The sequence below is a fragment of the Copadichromis virginalis genome, linkage group LG18 (assembly GCF_057382275.1).
Source record: "Copadichromis virginalis isolate Kocher_CV1m ecotype Utaka linkage group LG18, C_Virginalis_male_GT1.1, whole genome shotgun sequence".
In the NCBI taxonomy this organism is placed as follows: Eukaryota; Metazoa; Chordata; class Actinopteri; order Cichliformes; family Cichlidae; genus Copadichromis; species Copadichromis virginalis.
This window is the reverse complement of record NC_140635.1, coordinates 17,068,415-17,093,460: the sequence shown is the minus strand read 5'-3', so window position 1 is coordinate 17,093,460 and position 25,046 is coordinate 17,068,415. Positions and strand designations below refer to the sequence as shown.

The following is a 25,046-nucleotide window of genomic DNA, read 5'->3' as shown; positions in this document are numbered from 1 at the left end:
CTGCCTCTTCTCCCTCTTCCCCTTCCCCTTCCTCCCCGCATCCTCACCCCTCTTCCACGGTGCTGACCTTCCATTTTGTGTCACAGAAGTGTAGAAATGGTACACACTAGCTCCTGCGCAGTTTATATATGCTTGCCAATTGGGGATTCACAGGATTCATCCATAATTGACAGTGAACAAGTTGTTTGTCATTGGTTACAACTAAACTTTCACACGCCTCCTCATGAGTGACAGCTGTAATTCACCCGAGATCAATTGTTCAATTTCGGAGACATTTCCAGGAAAAATGATACAGAAAGGTATAGGATTTGCTTGACAGATGGCCAATATTTGGCATGTGATAACTAGTTCAACAATTTTGTGTGTGATGACTCAAGCAATGGATGTATGACTATTAGTTTTATTGGGAACGACTATTCAGCATCCATAGGTATGATTACTTTTGACTGACATGACATAAGCAAATGGAAATGTCAGAAAGCAGCAGGGAAATGTATGGAAGCAACTGATTCATGTCCAAAATCATTTGAAGTTTGTTCAGAGAGAGGAGAAATTGCTACTATGATGTGCACAAATGACTGAGTGTTGTGGAGGTTGAACTAATAGTTATGAGAATTTCAATTCTGATCTGAGAAACGCACCAAAGCGACTGAGAAAAACTGTAATAAAAATCTTCAACCACAGAAAAAGAAACATTGTCTCTTTTTTTTCTTTTTTAAAATATTTTTTATTTTATTTTGGTGTTACAGAGTTAACGTTTAGAAATCTACTACAGGCAGTAGGACAAACACCTGTATCCAGTCAGTGGAACAACAGAGATGAGGTAAAAAGGCTACAAGTTACAAGTCACACAACACCATTTCAAAACATGTATTTCCGCAAATATATACTTTTAATTACTAATATGTACATAGCATAAAATAAATAATTATAAAAAAACATCAGCTTTTAGAAATTCATAAAAACACAGAACTAGTTTGTACAAAACTTTGGATTTAAAGACTTAACAAAAACAAATTAGAACGAACCAAATTATCCATACAGGCGATCACTCACAGAAAAAGTGTACTGTAACAGCTCTTTTAGTATGAATGCTGGTTGTTGCGTAGTTTGCTAAAAATGATCTAAAATGTGAAACTGGTTATGGCTGTTTATTGATATTTTCAGTCGTGACGTTATCGAATCCTGGGTGGGCATTTTTGAATTAAACGCGCACGCCTGAGATGTAGCATTACATTAGCTGTAAACATTAATGAGAAACTCTACACACTCCTCCACAGTGGAGGCGATCAGTGAAACGCACTTTTCATAAACTTTGTGTAACTTTCTGTCTCAGCTTTCAGTAGTTTTATATTTTCCACGTAAGTAAAAAAAGAATTTTTATTTTGTATTTCTTCTCAAATTAAGAGAGCACAACGTGTTTCATCTTAGCCCTGGTGTTTTAGCATGACTACAAGGTAACAGATGACTAAAATAACATATTAAACTCTATTCTGGTCTATTTGGTTAAACTGTATGCAAAAATTAGTAAAACTTCACTTTTTTTTTTTAACCCAAACTACTTATAATAGATTTCTTTCACAGAAAGAATCAATACATGCCAAAGAATACACATATTAAACAGACAGACGAGGACAAACTGTGTGTAAGGACCTAAACACGTACACATATTATCGTAGCAGCATTAAAACAAAGGAAGTATTGATAGTTTCAGTGATGCTGCTTGTTGTTTAGTTTGGGAACAAAAAGCCACGGCTGAGGATGATCGCATACACACGTTTTGGTCATCACATTACTGCAAATTACACTGCAATATTGAGAGCTTATAAAATACAGCTTTGTCTGCTTTCTTTTTTTGCTTTTTTTAATTACCATTTGTGCTGTGTTTACCAGGGAGTATGCTTCTATTTGATTAAATATTATATTATATGTGTATATGGGAATACACCTTTAATAAATAACAGCTTTCCCCACACCGAGTCACGTGGCACATCACTAATACTGTTAAGAATAAGGAGAACATGCTTCATATTCATCAATGGTACTGACTATCACAGCCTCATGCGGTGGATGGGGAGGCTCTTTTCTGGTCTTTGGTCATAACTCTTGATGGTTTTTTTGATCCAGGTGTTCTCTGGCCTTTCAGGAAATGTGCAGACTGCGTACTATATTCTCGTTTTGCCGACGCTTGTTGGATGTGGCTTCCTTTCTACTCGCGAATAAAATTAGTGGTTTAAAGCAGATATTAACTGGTTAGCTTAAGAGATTGAGAATGTAAACACATCACAGCAAACAACTACATTCACTCAGGTGCAAGTGCATTCTTACCCAAACATCAGTAACATATAACACTTTGTAAAAGAAACACTCACGCACACAATGATCGTGTTAGTGTTCAAAAATACGCAAATAAAGTAGTCATGTCGAGGAGGAGAAAACATGCTGTTGAGTGTCTGATCATGTGACCTGCTCACAACTCTTGTTACTTTTCACTGCAAAAACAAGCGATGATTACACACTGAAGGAAACGTTCACTTTCAACGAAATGCCTTTTTTTAATGTTTTTTTTTTTTTTTGCCTTGCAGATTTGAAAGCATTGGTAGTGCTGGACTATTCTTGATTAAAAGTAACTACACTGGGAAAAAAATCACCAATATGGTGTTTGTCAAGTTCTCCTTTCCTACATCAGGACACCTTTTTCATGCTCGGTAAGGATATCAACATTATTGCCATCATCACAACTATCCATCCATCAGGGTGACGTTCGTGGACTTTGACACCTACTCAGCTGTTTCAGTTAATTTAGGCAGAGACTCACTCTTTGTAGCATCAAAACAAAAACACGAGGCAGTTGTGTCTTTGTCCGCGCACATGTCACAGAGCTTTACAGTCTCTCTGGTCTTGCAGGTGGGAATCTGCATTTCTTCTTCAACCCAGTGAAGTCATTATGTTTTGGTGAGAAAAGACAAAAACCTCTCTATTTGCAGGTGTGCACATCGTACACCCTCACGCACTCTTGACAGCTGACATAGCAGCACCAGTGGAAAATACAGTGACACTTCTCCTTTCTTTTCTCAGTCCTCGTGTTGTGACCTCTGCCGCAGCACAAGAGGTCACACCCGTCTATGCCGTGGGACGTCAGGTTGCAGATGCGATCCCGAGTGCCAAAGGAGCCGGTCTCAGGATTGGGGTCACAGAAATTGGGTGAACTTTCATAATAAACCAGGTCGCGCTCTGTAGGGGGTTTGAAGTAGTTGTACTTGGGTCTCAGGGTCTCCACCCATCCACGGGACTCCTTATGTTTCTCAACCACCATCTCAGAAGCGCTGTCATACTTGTCCTTCATGTAGTCCCCAACAACTCGGAAGTCAGGCTGAGACCACCAGCATGTCTTGACCTCGCAGCTGCCAGAGAGTCCATGGCACTTACACTTCAGAAACATGTTGTCGTTGAGAGACTACAGATTAAAAAAAATAAAGTTTAGTTAATATAACTTTTAAAAGCAGAAGAACTGCTACCACAGACACAGCAAAAACATGAATAAGAGAACTAACCACTCTCCCTGCTTCATTGTTATGGCGGTTCATTGCTGAGCGTGCGTCAGGCCGATTCTCTCTTGCATCAGCAAACTCCCGGGACACCATGCTTCCAAACTCCAAATCCTCACTGCAGCCACCCCACTTCCAGCCCTCACCAGGGGGGCCTTTGTGACGTGTATCACATCCACAGATGTTGGCTGAACCCTCGGCGCAGGCACGGGTCACCGCAAACGCCACTCCCGCCGAGGCAATAGCGTGAACAAAAGCTGACTCTCGAGTGGCTGGAAAGACAAAGACAGACAAGCATCACTTGGATAATGTATCTCTTGAGTATTTCCAGAATTCAATTTATATTAAATTTAAATAAAAATGAATAAGAAAGATATAGCTTTAATACATAATATATAATATATACAACGTGTAAATTTAATAATATGTAAGATATGCTGGCAGCAAACATCTTCAACCAAACAAAACAAGAAAGCATCAAACAAACTAAGTAGACCTTTACTCCTGTCTGCTGCTTGTATTTGGGTTGTATCTACTATATCGCAACAGTGTGTGGGTTAATTTAACCAGACATCAATCGTCCTGTCTCTAAATAAGGCCAGCAAGGCCTCTACGTCTCTGTCTGACATAGCTAACTGATGAGTCAGAGGGATCAGGATCTTCCAGAGAGATGAGAGGAAGAGACGGGCCTGACAGGCCTATAATTAAGAGACTCAATTAAGCTTTTGAAAGGTTAGGAAACAGCCTCACACTGAGGGGACAGCTCATAGACACAACATGGAGATGGGTCTTTAGCGAACAGATATACCATTCCAAAAAGGGAAAGACTTTCCTTCTATCCTTTCCTTGTCAGCTGCTTTAACATGAATCATTAGACGGAGTGTTTGCTTTGAATATATGTACTTGTATGGTCTTGCAAAAACACAAGCAAAGACAAAGAAGGAGAAGAGACAGGATGAAGTGGAAACTTCAGGAGTAAACATGAACTGAACACACTAAAGATAAAAAAAGAGTAAAAGAAATGGTTTAAGATCAATATTGAAATCTTGCGCTGTCTGCGTGAGATGTGTTTGAGTATGTGTTTGATAGAAACAGTGCACGTTTCTGTCTGAAGAACAAAAAATGATAAAGAAAGAAAGAAAAGAAAAAAAGTAAAGGCATATAAAGCTGAGGGGAGAACGAGCTCCTCCCTTACAGCAGGTTCCAACCAGTTCCAGGACTAAAGGGCATTAGAAACAATGATGCAAGAGAAAAGGTCTACTGGCATCCCTCACCACCCATTTCATTACCACTACTGTATACACACAAGGTTACTAATGTTCAAATACATTTGAACTAATGCTCTCCTTCCTCAAATCCCACTTTGTGAATCCAACACGTTTCTTTTTATTTGGTGTTGTTTCATTTTCGTGAAAAGTCAAAGTAGCCAAAGACTGCGCCATGAAGGAACTGTCTACAGTGATTAATTACACATCACCATGCTTCATCTAAAGCTGACTGAGCATGAGCTTTGTGTTTTCAGTTTGAGTGAATATCTAAGGTGTTTGGCTTACATTAAATCTGAAGTGACTTAGAAAACAGATTTAATTTCAAATGCCGAAAAAGGATTTTGGAACTAACATTTGTGTCTGAAAATATCTTTGAACATACTTCTGTGCTACTAAAAAGAGCGCACAGCCATCAGCATAGATATTCTGTGAACTTGTCATAGAATTATGTGAGGGGAGTGCAATGTTGTGGTAAAATAGTCAGTGGAGAAGGATTGAAGCACACAAAAAATATCCTGGCATTTCTGTGTGAAATAATAGATTTCTTATATAGTATTTACAATTTTTCACAAGCTACTTTACAAGATCTTCACAAAGCCTGGTGTTATCAAATGAATAAGCATTCAAGAAAATGGAAATATCTCTAAAATTTTGAAGAGCTTTGCTGAAAATTTGCCCCATTTGCCCCACCTGCAAGCTTCTGATTCATCAGATTACCTTTTTTGTTGATATTGACTATAAACATACAACACATTCTAAATTTAGTTTCGATGTTATGGTTTCACTGTTCGTGTGTGGCCCATTTATACATGACAGTAAAAACTCACTGGAAGGAACTAATGAAAACTTAATCAGAACAATCACCCATTTTTTTAAACGCGTGTTTTCATTTGGATTTAAATCCACCTCTGACAGCATTCACTGTACCTGGAAACTCCACCTGTGACATTAGCTCCACTGCTTTTCCTTAGTTTTATGACCAATTTGTGGTATTTCTTCTCAGACAATGCTTTTCCACCAAACTTTGCCAGACTCTGGCAGGCCAAGCGGTCCCTACAACCTGCTGGGGGGTTGAATCCCCTATTGTGTTGCCACTGTCACGCTGTGTTAGTCCCACAATAGCCCCAGATATTTTATATGAAATTTGCCCTGGCTAGTGATTAGTGGGGACCAAGTTAAGTCATAGCAACAGAGAACTATGCATTGGCTGGACCCTGCTTGTCGGCAGACAGGGAAATCCCTATTCAAATGGTTTAATAAAACAATCTAAAGGGCGTGTGAATGGGGAAAAGCACTTTTTCTCCTGCTTAATCTCATGGTTGCGAAGATATTGTGCTCTGAGCAGTGCCCAGCGGGGAGTGGGGCTAAGGTCCCCCCATCAACTCCATTTACCACATCCCTTCTTTCTTTCTTGCACAGAGTTAATGATATACTGGTGAGCCAGCTTCCCTCCCCCAGCATGGAGAGACATACGTCTCATGAAATGCAGGGACCTTTTGGCTCATCCTAAATAGTTACTCTTTCTCATCCTCAGGTCATAGGTCACAACCCACATCCCCTGGCCTTTTCCTGGTTAGTTTAGATGGAACTTAATAATTTAGATCAATTTAGGTATCTGTATTTCCTGGCAAACAAAGCATCCTGCCCAGTGCAAACGTGCCCACAGTGAATGAAGACAAGCTAGAGCTACAATAGTGTCAAACTTTTCAGTATCGCTAACAAATTACATAATAGGAATTTCCAGTGAACTTCATTATCTTCAAAAAGAAAAATGACGGTGCATTGACTTCCTGTACGGGTGTTAAGACTTGTGAAACTGTGACTGTCCACTTTTTATAGCAAAGAAACCTAATCCCATCACATGAGTCATAAACTGGAGACTGATTATACCCATATAGCATTCAGGTTTTCTGTAAATACCAAGAATGCCGAAATAGCTCTGGGATCGGCTCTGCAGACTGAGGAACACCTGTGCAGCTTTCTATTACCTTTCATCACAGGCAGATTCCAGTGGTGCATGTTTTGACACTTTAGTTAATGTAAATTAATGAGCACTGACGCAGACATAGCCTGGAGGCAGGGGTGTGGAGAAAAAAAGAGGTTTAGACCATGTGTAAGGAGAGAACATGATATAAGATATGCTTTTTTCTAAAGTAATAATACTCTTAGATGAGTGTTTGTGTGGTCAACTAATGTATGCTCACATTGAGTAAGAGCATTTTTATGTGCATATAGTTTAATGTAACCCATTAAACTTATCTTCAAAATGCACAACCTGTTCATTTCAATTGATTTTTTAGTTGTAGTTCAACTCCGTTTACTACATTGCCTTCTTTTTTGTAAAGGCTTTACTCCTTTAGTCCCTCTTAATCCACTTCTTTAAAACAAACTTCTAATGTTCTCAGTGGAGTTGAAGTGGACACGGGCAGTGATGCACTGAACTGACAGTAACTAAGCCTCTGTAGCAAATAAAGGTGCCTACTCTTCCTTTCAAATCTGGCAACAAAAAGGAAGGAGGAAACTGACTAACAAGAATCTGAATTTCAGACAAACTGACACCAGTGAGGACAATGGCCTGGTTGCATGGACAAACACTAGCATCAATCAAATCCAATGAAATGGAAGCTCTCTCCTACTAAGTCCTATCAAAGGCCTGTGAGCCCCTGAGCTACTCTCCTCAGCCTTTGACAAAGGCACTTAATCCAGCCACTTTGACCTCTCACATTATTAAGGGCCTGAGTGACCTTAATCCAATCAAAATGATTTACTAGAGCCCAGTAGCCGCCTTCTCTTTCCAGTCAGCACCCCTGCAATTTAGGCCTGGGAGGGGATGCAGAGGGAAAGACGTGGTGGCATTTTGCACCACAATAGCAGTGGGATTGAGAACCCCTATCGTTAGCCACCTACTTCAACTCCAGCCTCTTCTATCAACTGGCTCAAGAGTTTATTAAAAGCAATTGCCCTACGTGACCCCCGGCCCCCTTGTGTTTACATCAGTCTTCCGTAAACTAGATGACGAGTTTGGATCACGACCCTCAGCCACTGGGGCCTGCATGGATTCTTGATTTTAACTCATTTCAGAAATCAGGAAGAAGAATTCATCTATCCAATCAAAGTGTGAATCTGATGTTTTGGGAAACAGTCTCATTTGCTTTCCTGCTGGGAGATGGAATAAAGTAAAAAGATCACACTTATGTCTGCACACTAAATATTGCACTAGCCCCTCATTAATTACTAAGAAATATTTCACTCTTTAAAATTTTTATTATGATCAACTGCATTAACTATTAAATATACACATATATCATCTTTCTTTCTTTCTTGGTTTTATGGCTAGTTTTCTGGGCAATGGGGATTTCTCTTGCCTGAGCTCATGATTAGACACATGCCTGAAAATTATCACTGCATAAGCTAAAATGTATTTTGGAAAACCTCTATGCTTCAGTTCAGTTCATCTCTTGGGTAAAGTACATCAGAAGAAAATACCAGCAATCACAGGGGATCCCCTCCTAAAGAAAACTCCAACAAGACAGAACTCACTCGACTTAGGCTAGTCGTGTACATCGTTGCATGCATGCAGACCCCCGAGACTTGTTCAGTCTAAAGTCTATTTAAACAAGGATTTGAATCAGCATAATGAATGATGCATGCTGGGAGTGCAGCTCTTCTAATGCAAATATAAGACAAAGGGAATATAGAATTGTTAATGGGAGAGTTAATCAGGAGAGAGACATGATAAGTCACTTTTATTGCTCTTTTTTTTCAGTCGGTTTAAAGAGCTAAATACTTCCAAGAACTTTGCAGAGATTAAGACATTCTCAAATACATATTCAAAGACAGTGGAGTCATCATAAGCTAATAATACTACTTTACTCTGGTCATCTTTTCCTGTCAAAGAAAGGCATAGTTTGTTTTTCTTTCTGCAAAAAGTGTTGCCTACTTTTTACTGATAAGTGGCATTTCTTCAAGAAAATATCTTTATAGACTTAAGGACTCTACAAATTGTTATTTTTTGACAGAAAAGTAGCAGGAAAGAAAACTCTGTGTGCTTTGTAACATTACCTTTATCTAACACTGGACCAAAAATGGCCAGACTGTCATTGATCGTGGTGCAGTTCCAGCGTCGGCCTCTGAACTGGTGCTGACACTCCTGGATGCCAATCTTCACCCCCTCAGCCACACTCGGCATGATTTCCACATAGTTCCGGCAGAAACGCAGCTGCTTGGGCACTAGGCCTGGTATGCTGCCACAAAGGATAGGTTGAGTGCCCAGTGATGAGTACTGGTGGCCGACTGCTAGTGACCTACAAGCAGAAAGGAAGTCGTGTTGTCAGTGCATTTGGATAATTATATCTTATCTGTCTGCATCTTTATCTACTGATATAACACCACTCAAGTGGGGGACTAATTTCCCTCCTGGTGCAGTGTAATTTTACGTCTGAGTACGTTTGATTGTGTGTGTTTATTTTTCTGTATCAGATGCTACCATTAGACATCCATTCTTTATCCCTTCAACTACCCTCTCTGCAGGCACCTGGCCTTTGTGTGTATTGAAATTGCAGCCCTGCAGTCTCAGAAGCAGGCAGTGTTTCTGTTTAAGATGAAAGTCCGTTATGCATCCAGAGGTCTTCATAGACCTTAAGCTGACAACTTGGAAAACTGCACCTTGTTATTAACTGTCCGCACACTTAACAGGCCTTCAGCTTAGGGTAATAAGAGTGCAAACCCTACGCTGAAACTTCAGAGAGTGTATTAAGAGTAACGCTGAACCTCCCCTCCTTTTTTCTTTTGAGGAAGGTATTCTGGGATACAACAAGTGCAAACTTGGTTCACTGATTACATCTCTCTCTCTCTCTCTCTTGCTCTCTTTGTGCCTGTATTGCTTTCTCTTTGTCTTTATTTTCTGTGTCCTCTCAATTAAGACTTTTAGCAGGTAGTAATCACAGATATTGGATATCCATTTTATGAATGACCCATTTTTAAGAAGGACTTAAAAAGACGCTGCAGGGTGCTTGCATGGCCATGTTTTGGAATTTCCGCATTGCACAAAAGGCATACTGATTTATGCCATTTTGTTTAAAATTTTATATAGTTTTCTTAGAATTCTAATCAAGCAGTGCAAAAAGTGTTGGAGGCTGATTCGATTTGTCTTTAGCCTAAAAACAGCAAAGCTCTGCCCCTCAATGACTTAAAAAACAGATTTCCAAAGCAAATCAAATATTTACTTCCGGCTTCTAATTCTTCTCTTCTACCAATATAAAAGCAGTTAACAGGTTTGAATTTGGATTCTGAACTCTCCATTTAAATACATTTGATTATATATATATATCTATAAAAATTAATAAATTGGCCGGGATAAGCTGGATAGAAGCATGGATGGAAAACAGATGGATGAAAATGACATTTTTTCTTTTAATGCATGAATAACTGGCCTGCAGTAATTGCCTTCTATGGTAAATTATCAAATCAGCACTTTGACTCTTTCATAATGGCACAGAACAGCCAAATTACTGAATAGCACAGTTCCTGTTATCTTTGGCAAATACCTTTTGGAGTAGCTACAAAGTAGCTTGCTGGCAATCAAGACAAGCCCTTAATTTACATCAACTGTCTATTAAGGACTGAACGCTGGAAGGAGTGTTCAGTTTGTCATCCCCTGGGCGATGCTGGAGTCATAATGGTTAATGTAGATTCTCTATAAATGCAGCTTAAGAGCAGGTGTGCAGTGTTTTGCTTTGCAGTTAGCTCACTATCTGCTGACCTGTTCACTGCTGTTCAAGGACTAATCGCTGATCAAAACAAGATTACCAAATTCCTGACTTTGGCCCTCAGGCAGGGTTTTTTTTAACCTGAAGAAAAGAAAGAGCCTCACAGTCAAATGACCCCACATGTTGACGGTTTCTGATGGCTTTCATCGTACCAACCTTTAATACCTCAATTAGGTTTTACATTCAAAGGTTGATTTTCAGCTCTCTGTAATTATTAAGGATGTCTGCCAGGTGTCAAAGGTGCTCCTGAGCCATGAACTGACCCAATGAGTTACTCCTGTTATTTCTCCCAAGAAAACATCAAAGCAATGAGTCACATTGGTTTCAACAGAATTTCTTGCCTAATTTCTACAGACTACACCAGCCTAATTCATCATAAATGAGACAGCCAGTAAGTGAGCAATGGCATGCTAAAAACCTCTTCAGAACATATCGCATTTATCTGCCTTTTGTCTGCTACAAACAACAATACACAAGGCAGTTTCCTACTACAATTGACCTCTTTTTTACTGGTGAAAGTTCATCAGCCAAAGAGAACTGGTACAGATGTTCAGGTTAGGAGCAGAGCTCTCTTTTTTTTAATGGATTTGAAGGGAGTTGTCAGTTGTAGCTCTTTCTCTGTCTCTTCTTGAACCTGCATTCAAATTTTTTTGGCAAGTGTGCATCTCAACAGCAGGTAATCATGAAGGTCAGTGGCAATATCATCTTGGGAAAACCAGCAACTTTAAAGGTCCTTGTACTCACACCAATGAGGGTCAGCAGAGGTATTTCTGCCCTGTCACTGTCTTGAACTGTACCCCACAAGCTCAATGTGAGTCAGTGTGCTTAGGCTGCTTGGCTCAAGAGTCTCCATGCCTGTCTCATTGGGGCTGAGTAATCCCTGCCACCTCTTTTCTGTGTTAGGAAATGGCCCGTGAGAGGCGGCGGGGCATGTTTCACCATGGATGATTTATGATTTTTTAAGAAGTTATTGCACAAAAGACTGTGTTGTTGGATACTAATTCCAACAACTATTTTAAAATACCTGCTGTATTATTTAGATTTTAGGTATTTATTGAGTCTTGGCAACTTTAATCTCTTTAATTCTTTCTAAAAAAAAAGAAATCCACTGATTTTCTCCTGCTTTGCAGAGATGTTGCACATGTGATGTTTAGTACAACTAATGAGGAAACACAGGATTCACTCATGCTCTTAAGGCTATTGTTTTCAAAGGAGCACCTTAGTGATAACTGTTACAGATAAATTAAGCAAAATATATACGATGTATATGACTTTTTGCCTCAGTACAAAGTTTCCCCCACTCATCTAAGTTTATCCAGTACAGGTTTAATGCATATTTCAGCAAGCCCAAGCAGGGTGCCTTAGAATTACCACTTTACTTGTGGGCCCTGAGGCCTTGGAGCCGACTTTGACATCAAGAGAATATGTTTGGGAAAAGGAATGTGCGGCAAGCTTTCACCTCCAGGTATTTATCTTCTAAGGTGGGGTGGACCAGTGAAGAAGGTGGTGGGGTGGCGGGTGCAGCCAGGCTATGTCATGGCAGGTCGAGAATAGACAGACATGAACCTGTCTTAGTGCAGAGCCGTATCCCCAAGAACGACTGCGGTGCAGGGGTTGAGAGTGATGCAGCTCCCATGGCTGCTTGAAGGCAAGCTTCTGTCAGCAAAACATTGTAAGCTGCTTTTCACAGAAGGTCTAGATCATAGATGGCTGGCATGCTGTTAGCAAACGGAAAGACAATGCAGGCATGCTAAGTGCAATCCCAAAGGAACCACATTATTTGACTTGGGATGAGTTGCCATGAGACATAAAAATCACTCAAGTAATCTTTCAAGTTAAAAAAAAGTTCAGCATTGTGTCAGGAATGAAAGAACTGAAAAGTGATTTCATGAGTTACTTTTGCACTTAGACATTATTTGTATAGGCGGGAGTGATGCAGCAAAATTTGCTTCCATTATGTTTACCCCTGTTGTTAGACCCTTCAATCACTGGCACCCTCCAAAATCAAACAATCAACACAGAAGTTAGCTCTGGGCTTGCTGCAGGGTTTCAGCTATGACAGAATGGAAAACTGTTCTTCCATTGTGTCATTCATAACAAGCTCCACAAAAAAAAGAAGAAAGAAAACTCTTATGAAGGGTGAATTTCAAGGTTTTCCCTGGCTGTGTTTGCCAAAGTACCAAGAAAAAAAATGCAAAACTTTATCTTGCACTGGCATCAAATAAATAAAGTAAACCAAACATTCAATTACACTGGAAAAAAAAAAAAAAAAAAAAGTAGTTTGTGCAGTCCCCCCATCGCTCCATCCAGAGGGCCCACTTTTATATCAGGATTTCCTTCCAGCTGAGCATGTAATTAGTTTCTCATCAGTCTTACCACCAGGGGACCCATTAAGAAAAGTAGATTAAGCGTCCTCCAAATATTGAATGATTTATTAGAAATCAGGCAGAAATATATATATATATATATATATATATATATATATATATATATATATATTTCTGTGCTTTGATAACAGCTAAGACTGATGGATGAAGCTGAAATATTACAAAACAGCACAACATACCAAAATACAATAATCCTGTAGTTTTTTTTTAACTAATTACACTATCGTAATTTTAACGCAGCTCTGCTCTGCTTCATTAATGTCAGCGTCACGCATTTGGTTCTTTTTGGCATTTACATGGCAGAAAGACTGAAAACATGAAGTCGGGAGCTAAGTGCAAAAATGACAACACATGGCAACATACAATGACAACATCACCATCACCACGCGCGCGCGCGCACACAGACACACGCACACACTGGACGCACGAGCACACATAGACACACGCTTCCAAGCACATAAAGTTTGCACCTGCTGCATTCTGGAGATCAAAATTGCTCCCGATTTGCAAAGTTGCACGTTTCGTTCATCTCTTGCGTTTACAATTCAGCCCATCCTTTCGCCTGTATACTTTCGGTTTCCATGGGTTACTAAATGTCATTTTAATGACCCGATTAGAAAGTCACATTGTGCATGTCTTATAATATTATAAAAAGTAACGTTAAAAGATCACCGTCACCACACGCTAAAGCTCTGCAGCTGACAGACAAGCAGTCACAACTATAACAACTCAAAATTACAGGTCATCCACAATCCCCGCATGTTTTTTAATGTGTCACTTCTTGTCCGGGAAATAATGAAAATTAAACTTACCACCAGATAGGATAGCTTGCCATGACATGCGTAAGCCCACAGAGCAACAGGAAACATCCAAGGTATATCATCCTTAAAGTTTCGTAAAACATCTCAAGCAGAATGCCTACATGCGCACTCATCCGCGTACGGATTTTAACCGAAGTGCTAAGAAAAAAGAAAATAAAAACAAAAGACGAAAACGAAGCTGCACTGGCAATTTTTTATTTCTCTTCTCCAAAAGAAAAAAAATGAAAGAAGAAAAATCAGAGGCAACTCTCTCTTTCGCGAGTGCTCGTGGCAGAACTCTCAGAGCCAAATATTAAAAGTTAAAAGCCGCTTGCTTTTTTTTTTTTTTTTTTTTTTTTTTTTTTAGGACCCAATCAGCAGGTATTGCCAAAGGGGGAATTCTGATGATATGTTCCCTCTGTTGCCATGTCAGGGAGCTTGAACTCAAACACCAGAATGAGCTAATTTTAAGATGTGTTTTAGTGCTCACTGAGAATTGCTCGGCATTAGCATGCAGCGTGTGTGTGATATATAATGTTGTTTAAAGGAGAGAGGGAGGGTCTGAAGGTTTTTAAATAGACATCGGAACCCCTGTGGATTGCGTAGCTATAACAACCTGTCCGGATTTCACTCCCTGGCTTGAAGCTTCTAAAATGCAGAAATAAATATGTGTGAATTGCTTCAGACCACAATTAAGCCTCTCCAGTCCTTTATGTGCGCCTCTTTGTCATGAATGTAAAATTAGAGGTTTGGAAGTGCTTCTAACAAGCTGAAGGGTTGGCTTAATTTAATAAATCTGGCCATAATAAAAAAAAATAGCAAAAACAAAATTTTATTTAAATTCCCTACAAATAAACAGCTAATATCTTTTTATATAGTTTAAATCTGAAAAATATATAAAACCTCAGGATTTCTGTCAGCAGCATATAGTTTCTGAAATTGTAAAATGTGAAAACGATGCTCTAATTGTATTATTTATTTATTTTCTATTTCTATTTTATCAGCCGATAAATTAGGCGCACCTTGGCGTTTAAAAGCCACTGATTAGCAACATTTTCTTTTATTCTCAAAAGGTATTACCTCATCCACTTCTAATGCTACACACTTAAGAATATTACTATCTGTATGATGAGCTGTCAGATTGCCATTCCAACGAAAATATCCGATAAAATTGGCCGCAACACTGACTCTAAAAAGCTGACTGTCGGTTTTTCCCTTCTCAGTGTCAAGTGGCTGTTGATAGCTGATATGAGGTGGACCGGTCTTTTATCTACAGGCAGTGATGCTTGTCGTTGGAGTTAAAAAAGGAAGAAAGGAAAAAGCTGCCTGTTGTGCAATATCAGAGGCTGGTGACGCGATACAGAGGGGGGAACAAATTCACTACTTCAAGTTTTAGTTAAGTTCAGTCACTTCAGTGTTTTAGTCAGCACCTGTCGTTGCTATGAAGATGATCGTAACTACGAGAGTAGTGAGTTCAGTTTCAGTAAACATCCACATGCATTATTATTGCTTTTTTTGGAATTTGGGGGGAATTTGTTCAACAACAGGAAAAATTAAAAAACTGGATTAATGTACGGCAGCTTCAGCTGCAGCAGCATCAACACATGCCCAGCCATGGATTGTTTGATAGCTGTGACTACCCTGTACAGAAAATACGCTTGCACAAAGTGAAGGTTTTATTTGCTTTACTGCACAAATGCAGCTGTTCCATGTGCGTCTTGCACACTTTCTTACGGTCTCCACACCGTCATACTTGGTCTGCTGCAAAATAAGTATAGGCCTACCCGGTGCGTTCATTTTGCCGTTCCCTGGCCGGTTCAGTGACTCGTTAATTGGCTACATAGTGGCCACTCAGCTTTGCCTGCCATTATTTTCAAATTTCCTCACGTTGCTGGCAAACCGAAGGCGCAGAAGGCTGAAAGCCAGCGCAGAACGAAAAAAACACCTTTAATGGGGTCGAAGACTAGATGTTACCGCCATCTAGTTGACATCGTTGTACATTGCAAGTCAAGCAAAGGGTAATCACATCTTTTCAAATAAAACTAACTTTACAACATCAACTGCAATACCATTATCACGGAGCACTAAGATTCAGTACAAACTTTAAAGCTCTTACTCACCACTGCACGTTAGGTTGGATTGTCTGCATTGTCGCGTCATAGACCCAAGCACTGGTTTATTCCTATTTAGAAGGCTATTCTTGGTTTGTTCCCATCTTAATTACAGACTTATATTCAATAAGTGTGGGAATTTATTGTCTTATATACCCAAGAGTTATTCCTTCTATCTGCTACAATGAATTTGGAAAAACAGCCTTAAGATTTGCACCTAGCTCCTTCCTCCTGGAATCATCTAAAACTAAAGGAGCGAGTCTCACTTGATGAATGTAAGGCAGCTTTAAATGACTTGAATGCAGTTAAGTCTGTAAATGTTTTGCCTCAATATGATCATTAGACAATTACTTTTACTAAAGTATTCATTCTTTACTGACACTGAAGTTTATACAGTTTCTGCGTTTTGGGTTTTTTTTTGTTCTTTTTACTCCTTGCCTGGACTTAACTGGTGTATGGATTTGTATGTATATGTGCTATTATAGTTAAAACAGGAATGATGCCACAGAAGAAGTAGTTTTTTTAAATTTATTTATTTTTTTTATTTTAAGTACCGCATGTACTTGCTTACAACACATGTACTACAGGAGAACTTTCTCATGTTAAGTAAAAATCTCAAACAAGAGCAGAGGATATATTTCCCCACAGTAACTGAAGATTGCTATTTCCTTGGACATTAATCAAAATCGGATTATTACTATTATCATGTTGTTATTATGTATCATTAGTCATAATAGTAGCAGCATTAGTCTACAGTATGTATTCACTAGTCACTTTGTTATGTTCAACCACTCATTAATGCAACTTTGCAAGCAACTGTGTGCATGTAGATACGGACAAGTTGACCTGCTGAAGCTCAAACCTAGCATCAAAATGGTGAAGAAAGGTGATCTTACTGATTTCGTTGTTGTTGCCAGGCTGTCTGGTTTCAGTATTTCTGAAACTGGTGATCTACTGGGATTTTTCTTAAACACAGTTGGCATAAACACCAAGACAGCACAGATAAATCCAGCCCTGCATCAAGGGTTCAGGCTGGTGGTGGTGCAATGGTCTGGAGGATATTTTCTTGGCAAACTTTAAGCCCCTTAGTACAAAGTGAACACAGTTTAAACACCACAGCCTCAAATGACCTCCACAGTCTCCAGATGTCAGTCCAATAAAACACCTCTGGGAAGTGGTGGAAAATGAAATTCATGTCATGGATGTACAGCCAACAATCTGCAGCAACTGTGTGATGTCATCACATCAATATAGAACATCTCTGAGGTATGATTGCAGCACCTTATTGAATCTATGCCTTGAAGAATTAAAGCAGTTCTTAAAGCAAAACGATGGCAAACTGTCAGATAAATGTTGCGGATCCTACTGTCGTTGTTGCTGCTTTAAATAACTCATCTACTATTACCATAAATATAAATTGTTTGCTAATAAATAAATAAAACCAAACACTAAATAAAAATGAGAAATGCACTGTACAGTCAGTGGGTTTTAGGCAACCGCAGAGGTGGAAATCTGGAATTTGGAGCAGCTATGGACTGAGTCAGTAGCTGTCAGCACTGGTACTGAGGCCAAGCCAGTGAATGTTAAATACATGAGAAAAATGTGATGCCTGCTAAGCTTATGGCACCTGAATATAGAAGACTTACCAGGAAGTGGAAATAGCTCCTTAAAGATTTGAGTGCAAACATGTTGTTATTTCTGCATAGTCACACGATCAACATGTCTTCTTATAATAACCGGCTCACTAACAAAACGTAAATGAGGTTGTGTTCAGTTTCTTTTCTCCATCTTTCACAGCTCTACTTCATTCCCTGCAGCCCATCTAGTCAGGTTTTCCCCCGGAGCGAGCAGAAGGACATCAGGGCACCTCTGTGTGCCCATGGTGACCTCACTCTGATGGTGATGACATTTAGAAAAGCACCCTTAGAAGGGAGTCGTGTCTGACAAGTGAGTCTTGTCATTGCTCTGCATCATCGGCCTCCCCCTGTTTGACAAAACACAGCCACGCTAACATCATGCCATAGAAAAATATCTGAACTAATCACATTTTCATTACTTCACTCAATTTTCCACAAATATTTTCCTGGTGTAACATGAAGCTGTTAATGCTAATTCTTACACTAAAGTGTTTACATAAGATGTAACAAATACAACAAGGATTTAAAGGATTTTAAGGATTTAATGCAGCTACTGCACTCAACTAGGTCTGTGCTACGTGAAAATGCAAAAGCACCACTAGATGTCACCGCTGTAGTGGAATTGTGATCCGCTCTTCTATCACTGCTGAGCTTTTAATAGAAAAAAAAATCTAAATTTGAAGCGTGTATGCACACATTTTGGTTGCTTTTGTAAAGATCTGAAATTTAAAAAAGGCAAGCACTTTTATATCTCTAAGGAAGGGAGGTTGATGTCAAGCAATATAAAAGAAGATAAAATCAAAGATAAATCTATTCAATAAAGTTAGATTAAAAAAAAACCCAATTGGTTGGAAATGCAGTAACAGATAACAAATACAAGTTAAACGTCAGGAAATAAAGAGCTATGTAGCTGCGTCGTTGACATTATTGAATATTTCTATCAAATCAGACTTGATCTGTGGTGGTTCACTTTGATAATGTTTTCTGATTGTTCTGGCGAGCACAGAAGAAAACAAACAAAACAGATGTAAGCTGAGCGTTTGCGACAGCCTGCACTGATCTCTCTCATCATCATCATCTGTTGTGCTGTGTCGCAACCACAAATGCTCTTTCCTGTAAATGATCATTAAAAACAATACCACATGTTTGCTGTGTGCTGCCTCAATAAGATGTGACACGCCCCACGAGCTCACACCTGGAAACAACTCATCACTTTCCCTTGTGCTTCTCTGACGATCTCCAGACATGGGAAACAAAGCTAAGGCTCTGCCCCTGCTTTGACTTTATCTTCAGGATGGGCATTACCACAGGCGTTGACGTTTCTATCTGCCCCGCTTGCCTCTTGGCAATACAGGGTGTAAAAAGCCTCCTGATAAGGGAAATCAGGAACTTCAAACTCATGTTGACGTCACATTTGCTGTGTTTAACTACACACCTAAAGCACGTCATTTATTGTAATATGGCATCTTAGCCGATCAGTAGAATGGAGGGCCAAGCAGATGCAACGAAAAGATTAAAGACATTTTTGAAAGGATAAACTAATAGAAGCAAACATGAGTGAGAATACTGTGTGTTATAGCCTTCAGTCACCAGATCTCAACCTAGAAGCCAGTTATAAATATAGTGAGGGAGGAATCTGCTTTGCAAATTGGAGAAAAATTGGACAAGTAACTTCAAATGAATTCAAATTACTCTAGTTATCAGATGTCACCCAGAAAGTTCATGCTGCAAAGTTTGAGGATTTTGACTGAGTGTAGAGTCACAAATCTAAAACTAACTGCTTAGTTTATCTAAAAGACATTATTAGAGCTTCAAAGAGAAGTCCTTTAGAGAAGTATTAGCATAAAAGGGAAACATATCTAATACTAAAATTGCCTAAAAGACAAAAACACATCGGTGAAAGGGGTACTAGAGGATATACAGGGTTCTGTTACACACATATGTAGACATAGAGTTAAAGTCAAGCTGAATTTGATCTAAATGTAATAAAACAACTCCCTAGGAGGTCACGATCTGAAACCTTGAGAAGCAAATAGATGATTGTCTCTCTGTGTGGGTCAAAGCAAGTCTAAATCAGTCTTTGGTGGAGGTCTTTGGTCATAAGATTTTTCCTCAGAGTGACTCAGATAATTGTCTTAGTGGTGAAGTCACACATTAGGGCAGTGAGATGAAGCTCTGGGGGCCAGAAAGCACGAAGAGACAAAACAGCTTTCGTTACAGGAACAGCCTTGCATGTCATATCAGGGAGCAGTGCTTTTTATCAGCTGCTGAGAAAACGACAAAGTCTTCATTTCTCCTCTGTCTTCTTGATCTTCTTCACTCATCTTTTCCCACACATTGACACTTTTTCCTGGGGTCATCCCAGGTTGCAATCAGCAGAGGGGGAGACTTGCACCGGCTGCAGCTGCTCGGCTGGACTCTGTCTTGTTTCATTAATGCTAAGCAAAGCAGATCATACCGTTCCATCAACAACACCTGCCGGTCAGGACCGCGACCCATTCACTATACATTTACCATCCCGTCTGTCTATGTACAGCAACCTGTAGTTTCCTGGCACAGAACTGCTGACATGTCTTGGCTTTTACTGTTGAGACTGCTTTGTGTCATTCTAGGTGCTCTCTTCAGTCGAATGAAGTCAACCTAGATGAATAGCAATGCTTGTTCAAGGGCAAATAGAAAACTGCAATTCTGCAAACACCTCTCAGGCTGGGTGTTTCACACGTGGCTGGAAAACCATGAGGTGGATTGTTTCAAGCTGCTTGGGCAATAGCAGCCTGCGGTCTGATATTAATGTCATTGTTTACAAGAAAGCATAATGTAGGCTTGCGTGAGCAAAACTGTTTTAATACAGCTGTTACATAACAAATTTGTTATACAATGAAACAATCCAAAATATGCCTTTTGGAAGGAAAGTATCCATTATGCAGTTGCATGGCAGCAGTGGCTTAGATGTGCATACTTAAACATTTTCAGGCCACAACACGCTCGCATACAATTTGGTTCAGGTGTGTCATAACACTTCACTAGAAAATGTGCATGGATGATAGGTTAACTGCCACAAATGAAGGACTGGGATTAAGTTCCACAACAGAGAGAGCAGCTACTGTTTTGTTTTTGCACAAGAAATCCAAGAGTGAGAATTAGACAACAATCATGGTGTCTCCTAAATTAAGAGCGGCGTGTTTTTTAGTGGGGCTTTTTGCTCCTTTATTTTTTAACTTGCAAAAAAAATCTTCCTAGTGGAAGAAAAACATGTTAAATGTATTGATCAGTAATCCCCAAACTGTTGCTGTCTCGGATGCGATTGGAGGTTTCCAGAGCTCTCGTGATAGCCCACGAAGACGGACTCTTCCTGTATGTATCCTGAATGCTGAGAACTGCTGCAGATGGTGCGCCGGTTGCCTGAAACAGCAGAGTGGCGCAGACGCACCGTCAGCCTCCAAACCTAAGCCACAAATTATGTCTGGTACATGGAAAAGATCATGTGGCCCTGCAGCGGAGTAGAGGTGGTGAGAACAAGGAGTTTGGTGGTAACTGGGTTGGGATTGGACGGATACGATTTACATTCCTCTCCAGGGATGTGATATCAAGACAAGGTCAGACCAAGGCTAATACACAAGTCTCCGAGGAGAGGGAGGAGGAATCTAATCTTTGCTCTTTACTCAAAATGACATTTTATATAGAATGCAAAACCATATTTCTGCGTGAACTTTGCATACCTTTTACGAGATGCAATCTGCCTTGAATTAAGCTAATTGCCTACATCTTTCTAGATCACCTCCTATTGTCTAATTTGCCTTGTATACCCTGTTTCTTAAAATATGTGCCGTAACACTGAGATGTTTTGAATGCATTCGCCTTCTCAAGGAAATACCCCAGACTCGATTTACATCCTACACTACATTCCAACTTATTTCAATGGTCAGACTAACCTCAAAGCCCAAAGGGAACCTCATTGTAATTGCAAAGAAATGTAACACTGCAGTCTAACACTCTAATCTGAAATGAGTATTCTGGTCACACTTGGAGCTGAAACAAAGTTGGTGGAATTTTTTTGTGTGCTTTTGTTTCTTTTTCTGCATTGTATTACTTGTCTTAATCTATTAAAAAAATGCATTTAGTTCCCTTATATGCATGTTTTCCTCTGAGAGAAGGTCTGTGAAGCAGGAGGAGGCCTAGCTACGGGATCTGCAACAGCAAAGAGAGGAATATTCCAGACAACCTGAAGAGATTAGGGTGTATTACCAAACAAATTTCTACTACCACCTACAACACTTATGACAGCCTTCAGTTCAACTCTCATAGGAGCTTTAGGGGGAAAAAAGAAAGTAAAAAAGAAAAAGCACACGCTTTTGTCCTCATAGCGGTGTTCCCTCGACGCCAGAATGAAACAAGCTCTGTTTTCTCGGTTGCTCGGTCTGAGAAGAGGGGGCGAGTATGTTTTAAGAAGGGTGTGGGAATCAATTATCCCACTCAAGAGACATGCAGGACCAGTGGGTATTGCTTGGGATTAGTGTCCATTCTTGTCATGTACTGACAAACCCTCCCGCTGATCTCCTTAACACCAGGTGTTATTAAGAAGCAAGGCCCTTACAGGGGGCCTATAGGCTTTTGAATAACTGCCCTTTAGGAAGGACTGACAAGCTTATAATGATGAAAAAAAAGCGCATTCCTGTGCTTTCATGTGCTCACCTGTGCGAATTTTCAGATTATATTGAGCACTGTCCAAACTGAAAGGGAAATCATGCAAAAAATAAACTTGCAAGAACTACAGCTTGAGCTGTCTTGATTAACCTGCTTTGACAAAGTGACTAGAAATATGCATTCAGATGGGCAGTAAGATGAGAAGATCTTTTAATCTTTATATTCAGCATCGCCTAAATAAAAAGGGTGGAAACAGGGAGGTATATTTTAAATACAACACAATCTCCTTCTCTTTCTGAAGCTTTAGCTGATTGCAAAAACTAGAGTATAAAAACATCAACACGTAGTTTTATTGTGGACTGTGGTGGTGTTCTTCCAACACATAAATCAATGTAAAATGTCAAACTACCTTGATTTTTCTATGGATTGTTAAACCAATATGTGATATTTAGAGGTGCTGGTAGGTGGATTTAAATTTTTTTTTTTAACCTTTGGTCAGCCAAATGTAAGCTAAGCTTGTATTCTGTTCAGCTAAGGTAACCAGCTGCATATTCTCCTAGAAAGCTAATAAGCATTTAACTCAAAATACCAAAGTTCTGCTCATAAATACTTTTCCACACTAGTTCAGTCAGTGCTTAAAACCTCTGAACGAAAGATTAATTGCACAAAAAATTTGAAAGATTAATAACTGCTGATGTGTCTTTTTGGGGAGTGATCAGCACAGATCCAATATCACCCAGAGCGTGCAATTATAATTTTAAAACTTGCTGGCTTTAATCTTTAATTTGAGGTGCTGTTGTGTTTACACACAGTAAGTAGAAAGTTGGCTCGGTGAAGTCACTTGGCCCATCTGCGCTGAATGCTCTGGATATTGTTTGAGATTGGGAATGAATAGACTTCATCTTGAATCCTGGCAGGAGTGCTCCCCAGGTGTAGCTGAGCAAAACCTGGACTCGTCCCAAGTTCAGATCCCTCTCTCTGTTTACGTGCCAAAAATCAAGGTGTGTGTGGACACAAAAGATGTTAGTTGGTAGCTGAGCGATTGAAAGGTGTTTACACAGGAGTTAAGAAGGGTTGTCCCTGCCTAAAGATATTCTCAGCTGGCAAACAGTAAGTGGATATTATTTACAAATCAAGAGGTCAGCTATGTCAACCAGTGCTGCTTCTCACTCCCACTGTAATTGCACTGATTGTGTAGAAATCTATGAACGCTGTTGTTTTATCAGCCGGGTGTTTCTGGGAAAAATAAATAACAACCTAATTGTGTATCATCAGAGGATAAAATGTGCATTCATTAAATAAAGCTTTGCAGTTGTATATGTTCATGGGCCATATATGTTCTACAAGCATACATGTTTCAAACACCAGTGAGGCAGAGGTGATCGCATGTTAAAGAAGGCATTCTGTGACAATAACCAAAACTTTTGGTAATCTCAAAATCTTGAGCAATCGGTGCGTAGGAAGAGTAAATATTTTTCAGGAGCAGGCCTGCCAAAAGGTTCACATTACTTCCTTGAACGATTGATAGCTTGCCAATTGATTTATGATGCTCAATATGATATTTTGCAAAGCGATTAAAGGTTTCATCTTCTGCTTTCAGATTTCTTGTGAAATCGCCTACAGTTATATTTGCGGACAAATTTACTTCATTGTGAACTGCGGGTGAACTCACCTCAGCGCAGCTGGTTTAGCAGAACTGATCACCGCGTCTTGCAAAAAGGCAAGACCTGACGGATATTTAACTTCAGTAGACACTCTTTAGGCAAGATCTACAAAACAGGAAGCTGTAAATGTGTGAACTACCCCAAAATCCTGATTACAGAACCAAGGTATGACACACTTTGGAGGATAGAAATGTCTACAGAGGGATGCACACAATCTTTTTCTTATACAAAAAAGAACAAAACAACAACAACAACATTATTGTAAGTAGTAATCTGAGTAAAATTATAGTCAAAGGAGCTTGCAAAGAAAAGCGTCTGGACTTCTTTAAGTTACTTGAAGACGTTTCACCTCTCATCCGAGAAGCTTCTTCAGTTCTAAGGTAAAATTATACTACGAGTAAAATTATACTTGTAAAGTATCAGAAATGAGTGTGAGTGAATTGCCCATAACAGCAATATAAAACTTCTAACCTAAACAAATCAAACATGAGTTTATAACACAATTGCCATGCAAAATACACTTGTAATAATAATAATAATAATAATAATAATAATAATAATAATAATAATAATAATAATAAAAATAAAAACTACTCCAGAAGCTGCTCTGGTGCTTTCAGTAAAATCACATGATCTTCCTCTGTAGTCAGCGGTGCCCTTGTGGTAAGGGTTTTTCATCAGCTGTGCATACTTAAGTATACTTATAGTATTTGAGTATCTGAGTAGAGTACTTGTAACAATAACCCTCAGCTAGTTTCCAACACGTGCACATGAAAGACATTTTAAAACACCAAATCCAAAACAAAAACACACCTGGACTTCTATGTAGGGCAGTGTATAGACTACAATAACACTGCTGCGATATTTCAGTGCTGCTTGTGCTGCACTCAAACCAATTCTTGGTTTGCCATTCTGGAAATAAACAGTCACTGAGTGCAGGTATTTTATCACACCGTCCAGTCCGGCTCAGAGCGACTTCAATCTGCACAAACACCGACTGCGTGGTGCTTAAAACGCCCACAGAGGAGAAACTGTCACACCAATCATAAATTAAGACGCACTGAGATGAATAATCTTTCTGAAACATGAGAGGGGAATTGTGAATCAGTTGGGTTGTATGTATCGCGGTGCTGCTCCCTCCCCCCCCTCTCTCTCCGCTGATGGGAGGAGCGCAGAGCAGCTCCTCTCTGTATAAGAAGTGTTGAACGTTCAACAAGGG

At 39.6% G+C, this 25,046-nt stretch overlaps 1 protein-coding gene across 1 annotated transcript; it reads right to left on the bottom strand.

Moving 5' to 3' along the window:
* Positions 1 to 745: 745 nt before the first annotated feature.
* Positions 746 to 14,248, bottom strand: wnt3a (wingless-type MMTV integration site family, member 3A). The gene is made up of 4 exons (XM_085438781.1): positions 13,784 to 14,248; positions 8,879 to 9,120; positions 3,555 to 3,820; positions 746 to 3,457 (listed from the first exon to the last, which is right to left on the bottom strand). Exons 1-4 carry the CDS (start codon positions 13,903 to 13,905, stop codon positions 2,978 to 2,980), a joined length of 1,110 nt encoding a protein of 369 aa, XP_085294907.1. The 5' UTR covers positions 13,906 to 14,248; the 3' UTR covers positions 746 to 2,977.
* Positions 14,249 to 25,046: the final 10,798 nt, after the last annotated feature.

What these genes read in the sequence shown, in the direction of transcription:
- wnt3a (XM_085438781.1), bottom strand. Translation starts at nt 13,905, where the DNA reads ATGAGTGCGCATGTAGGCATTCTGCTTGAGATGTTTTACGAAACTTTA. An exon ending in TGGTCCAGTGTTAGATAAAG is followed by an intron (nt 3,821 to 8,878) that starts GTAATGTTACAA and finishes TTGTCTTTCCAG; the next exon opens with CCACTCGAGAGTCAGCTTTT. An exon ending in ACAATGAAGCAGGGAGAGTG is followed by an intron (nt 3,458 to 3,554) that starts GTTAGTTCTCTT and finishes TTTAATCTGTAG; the next exon opens with TCTCTCAACGACAACATGTT.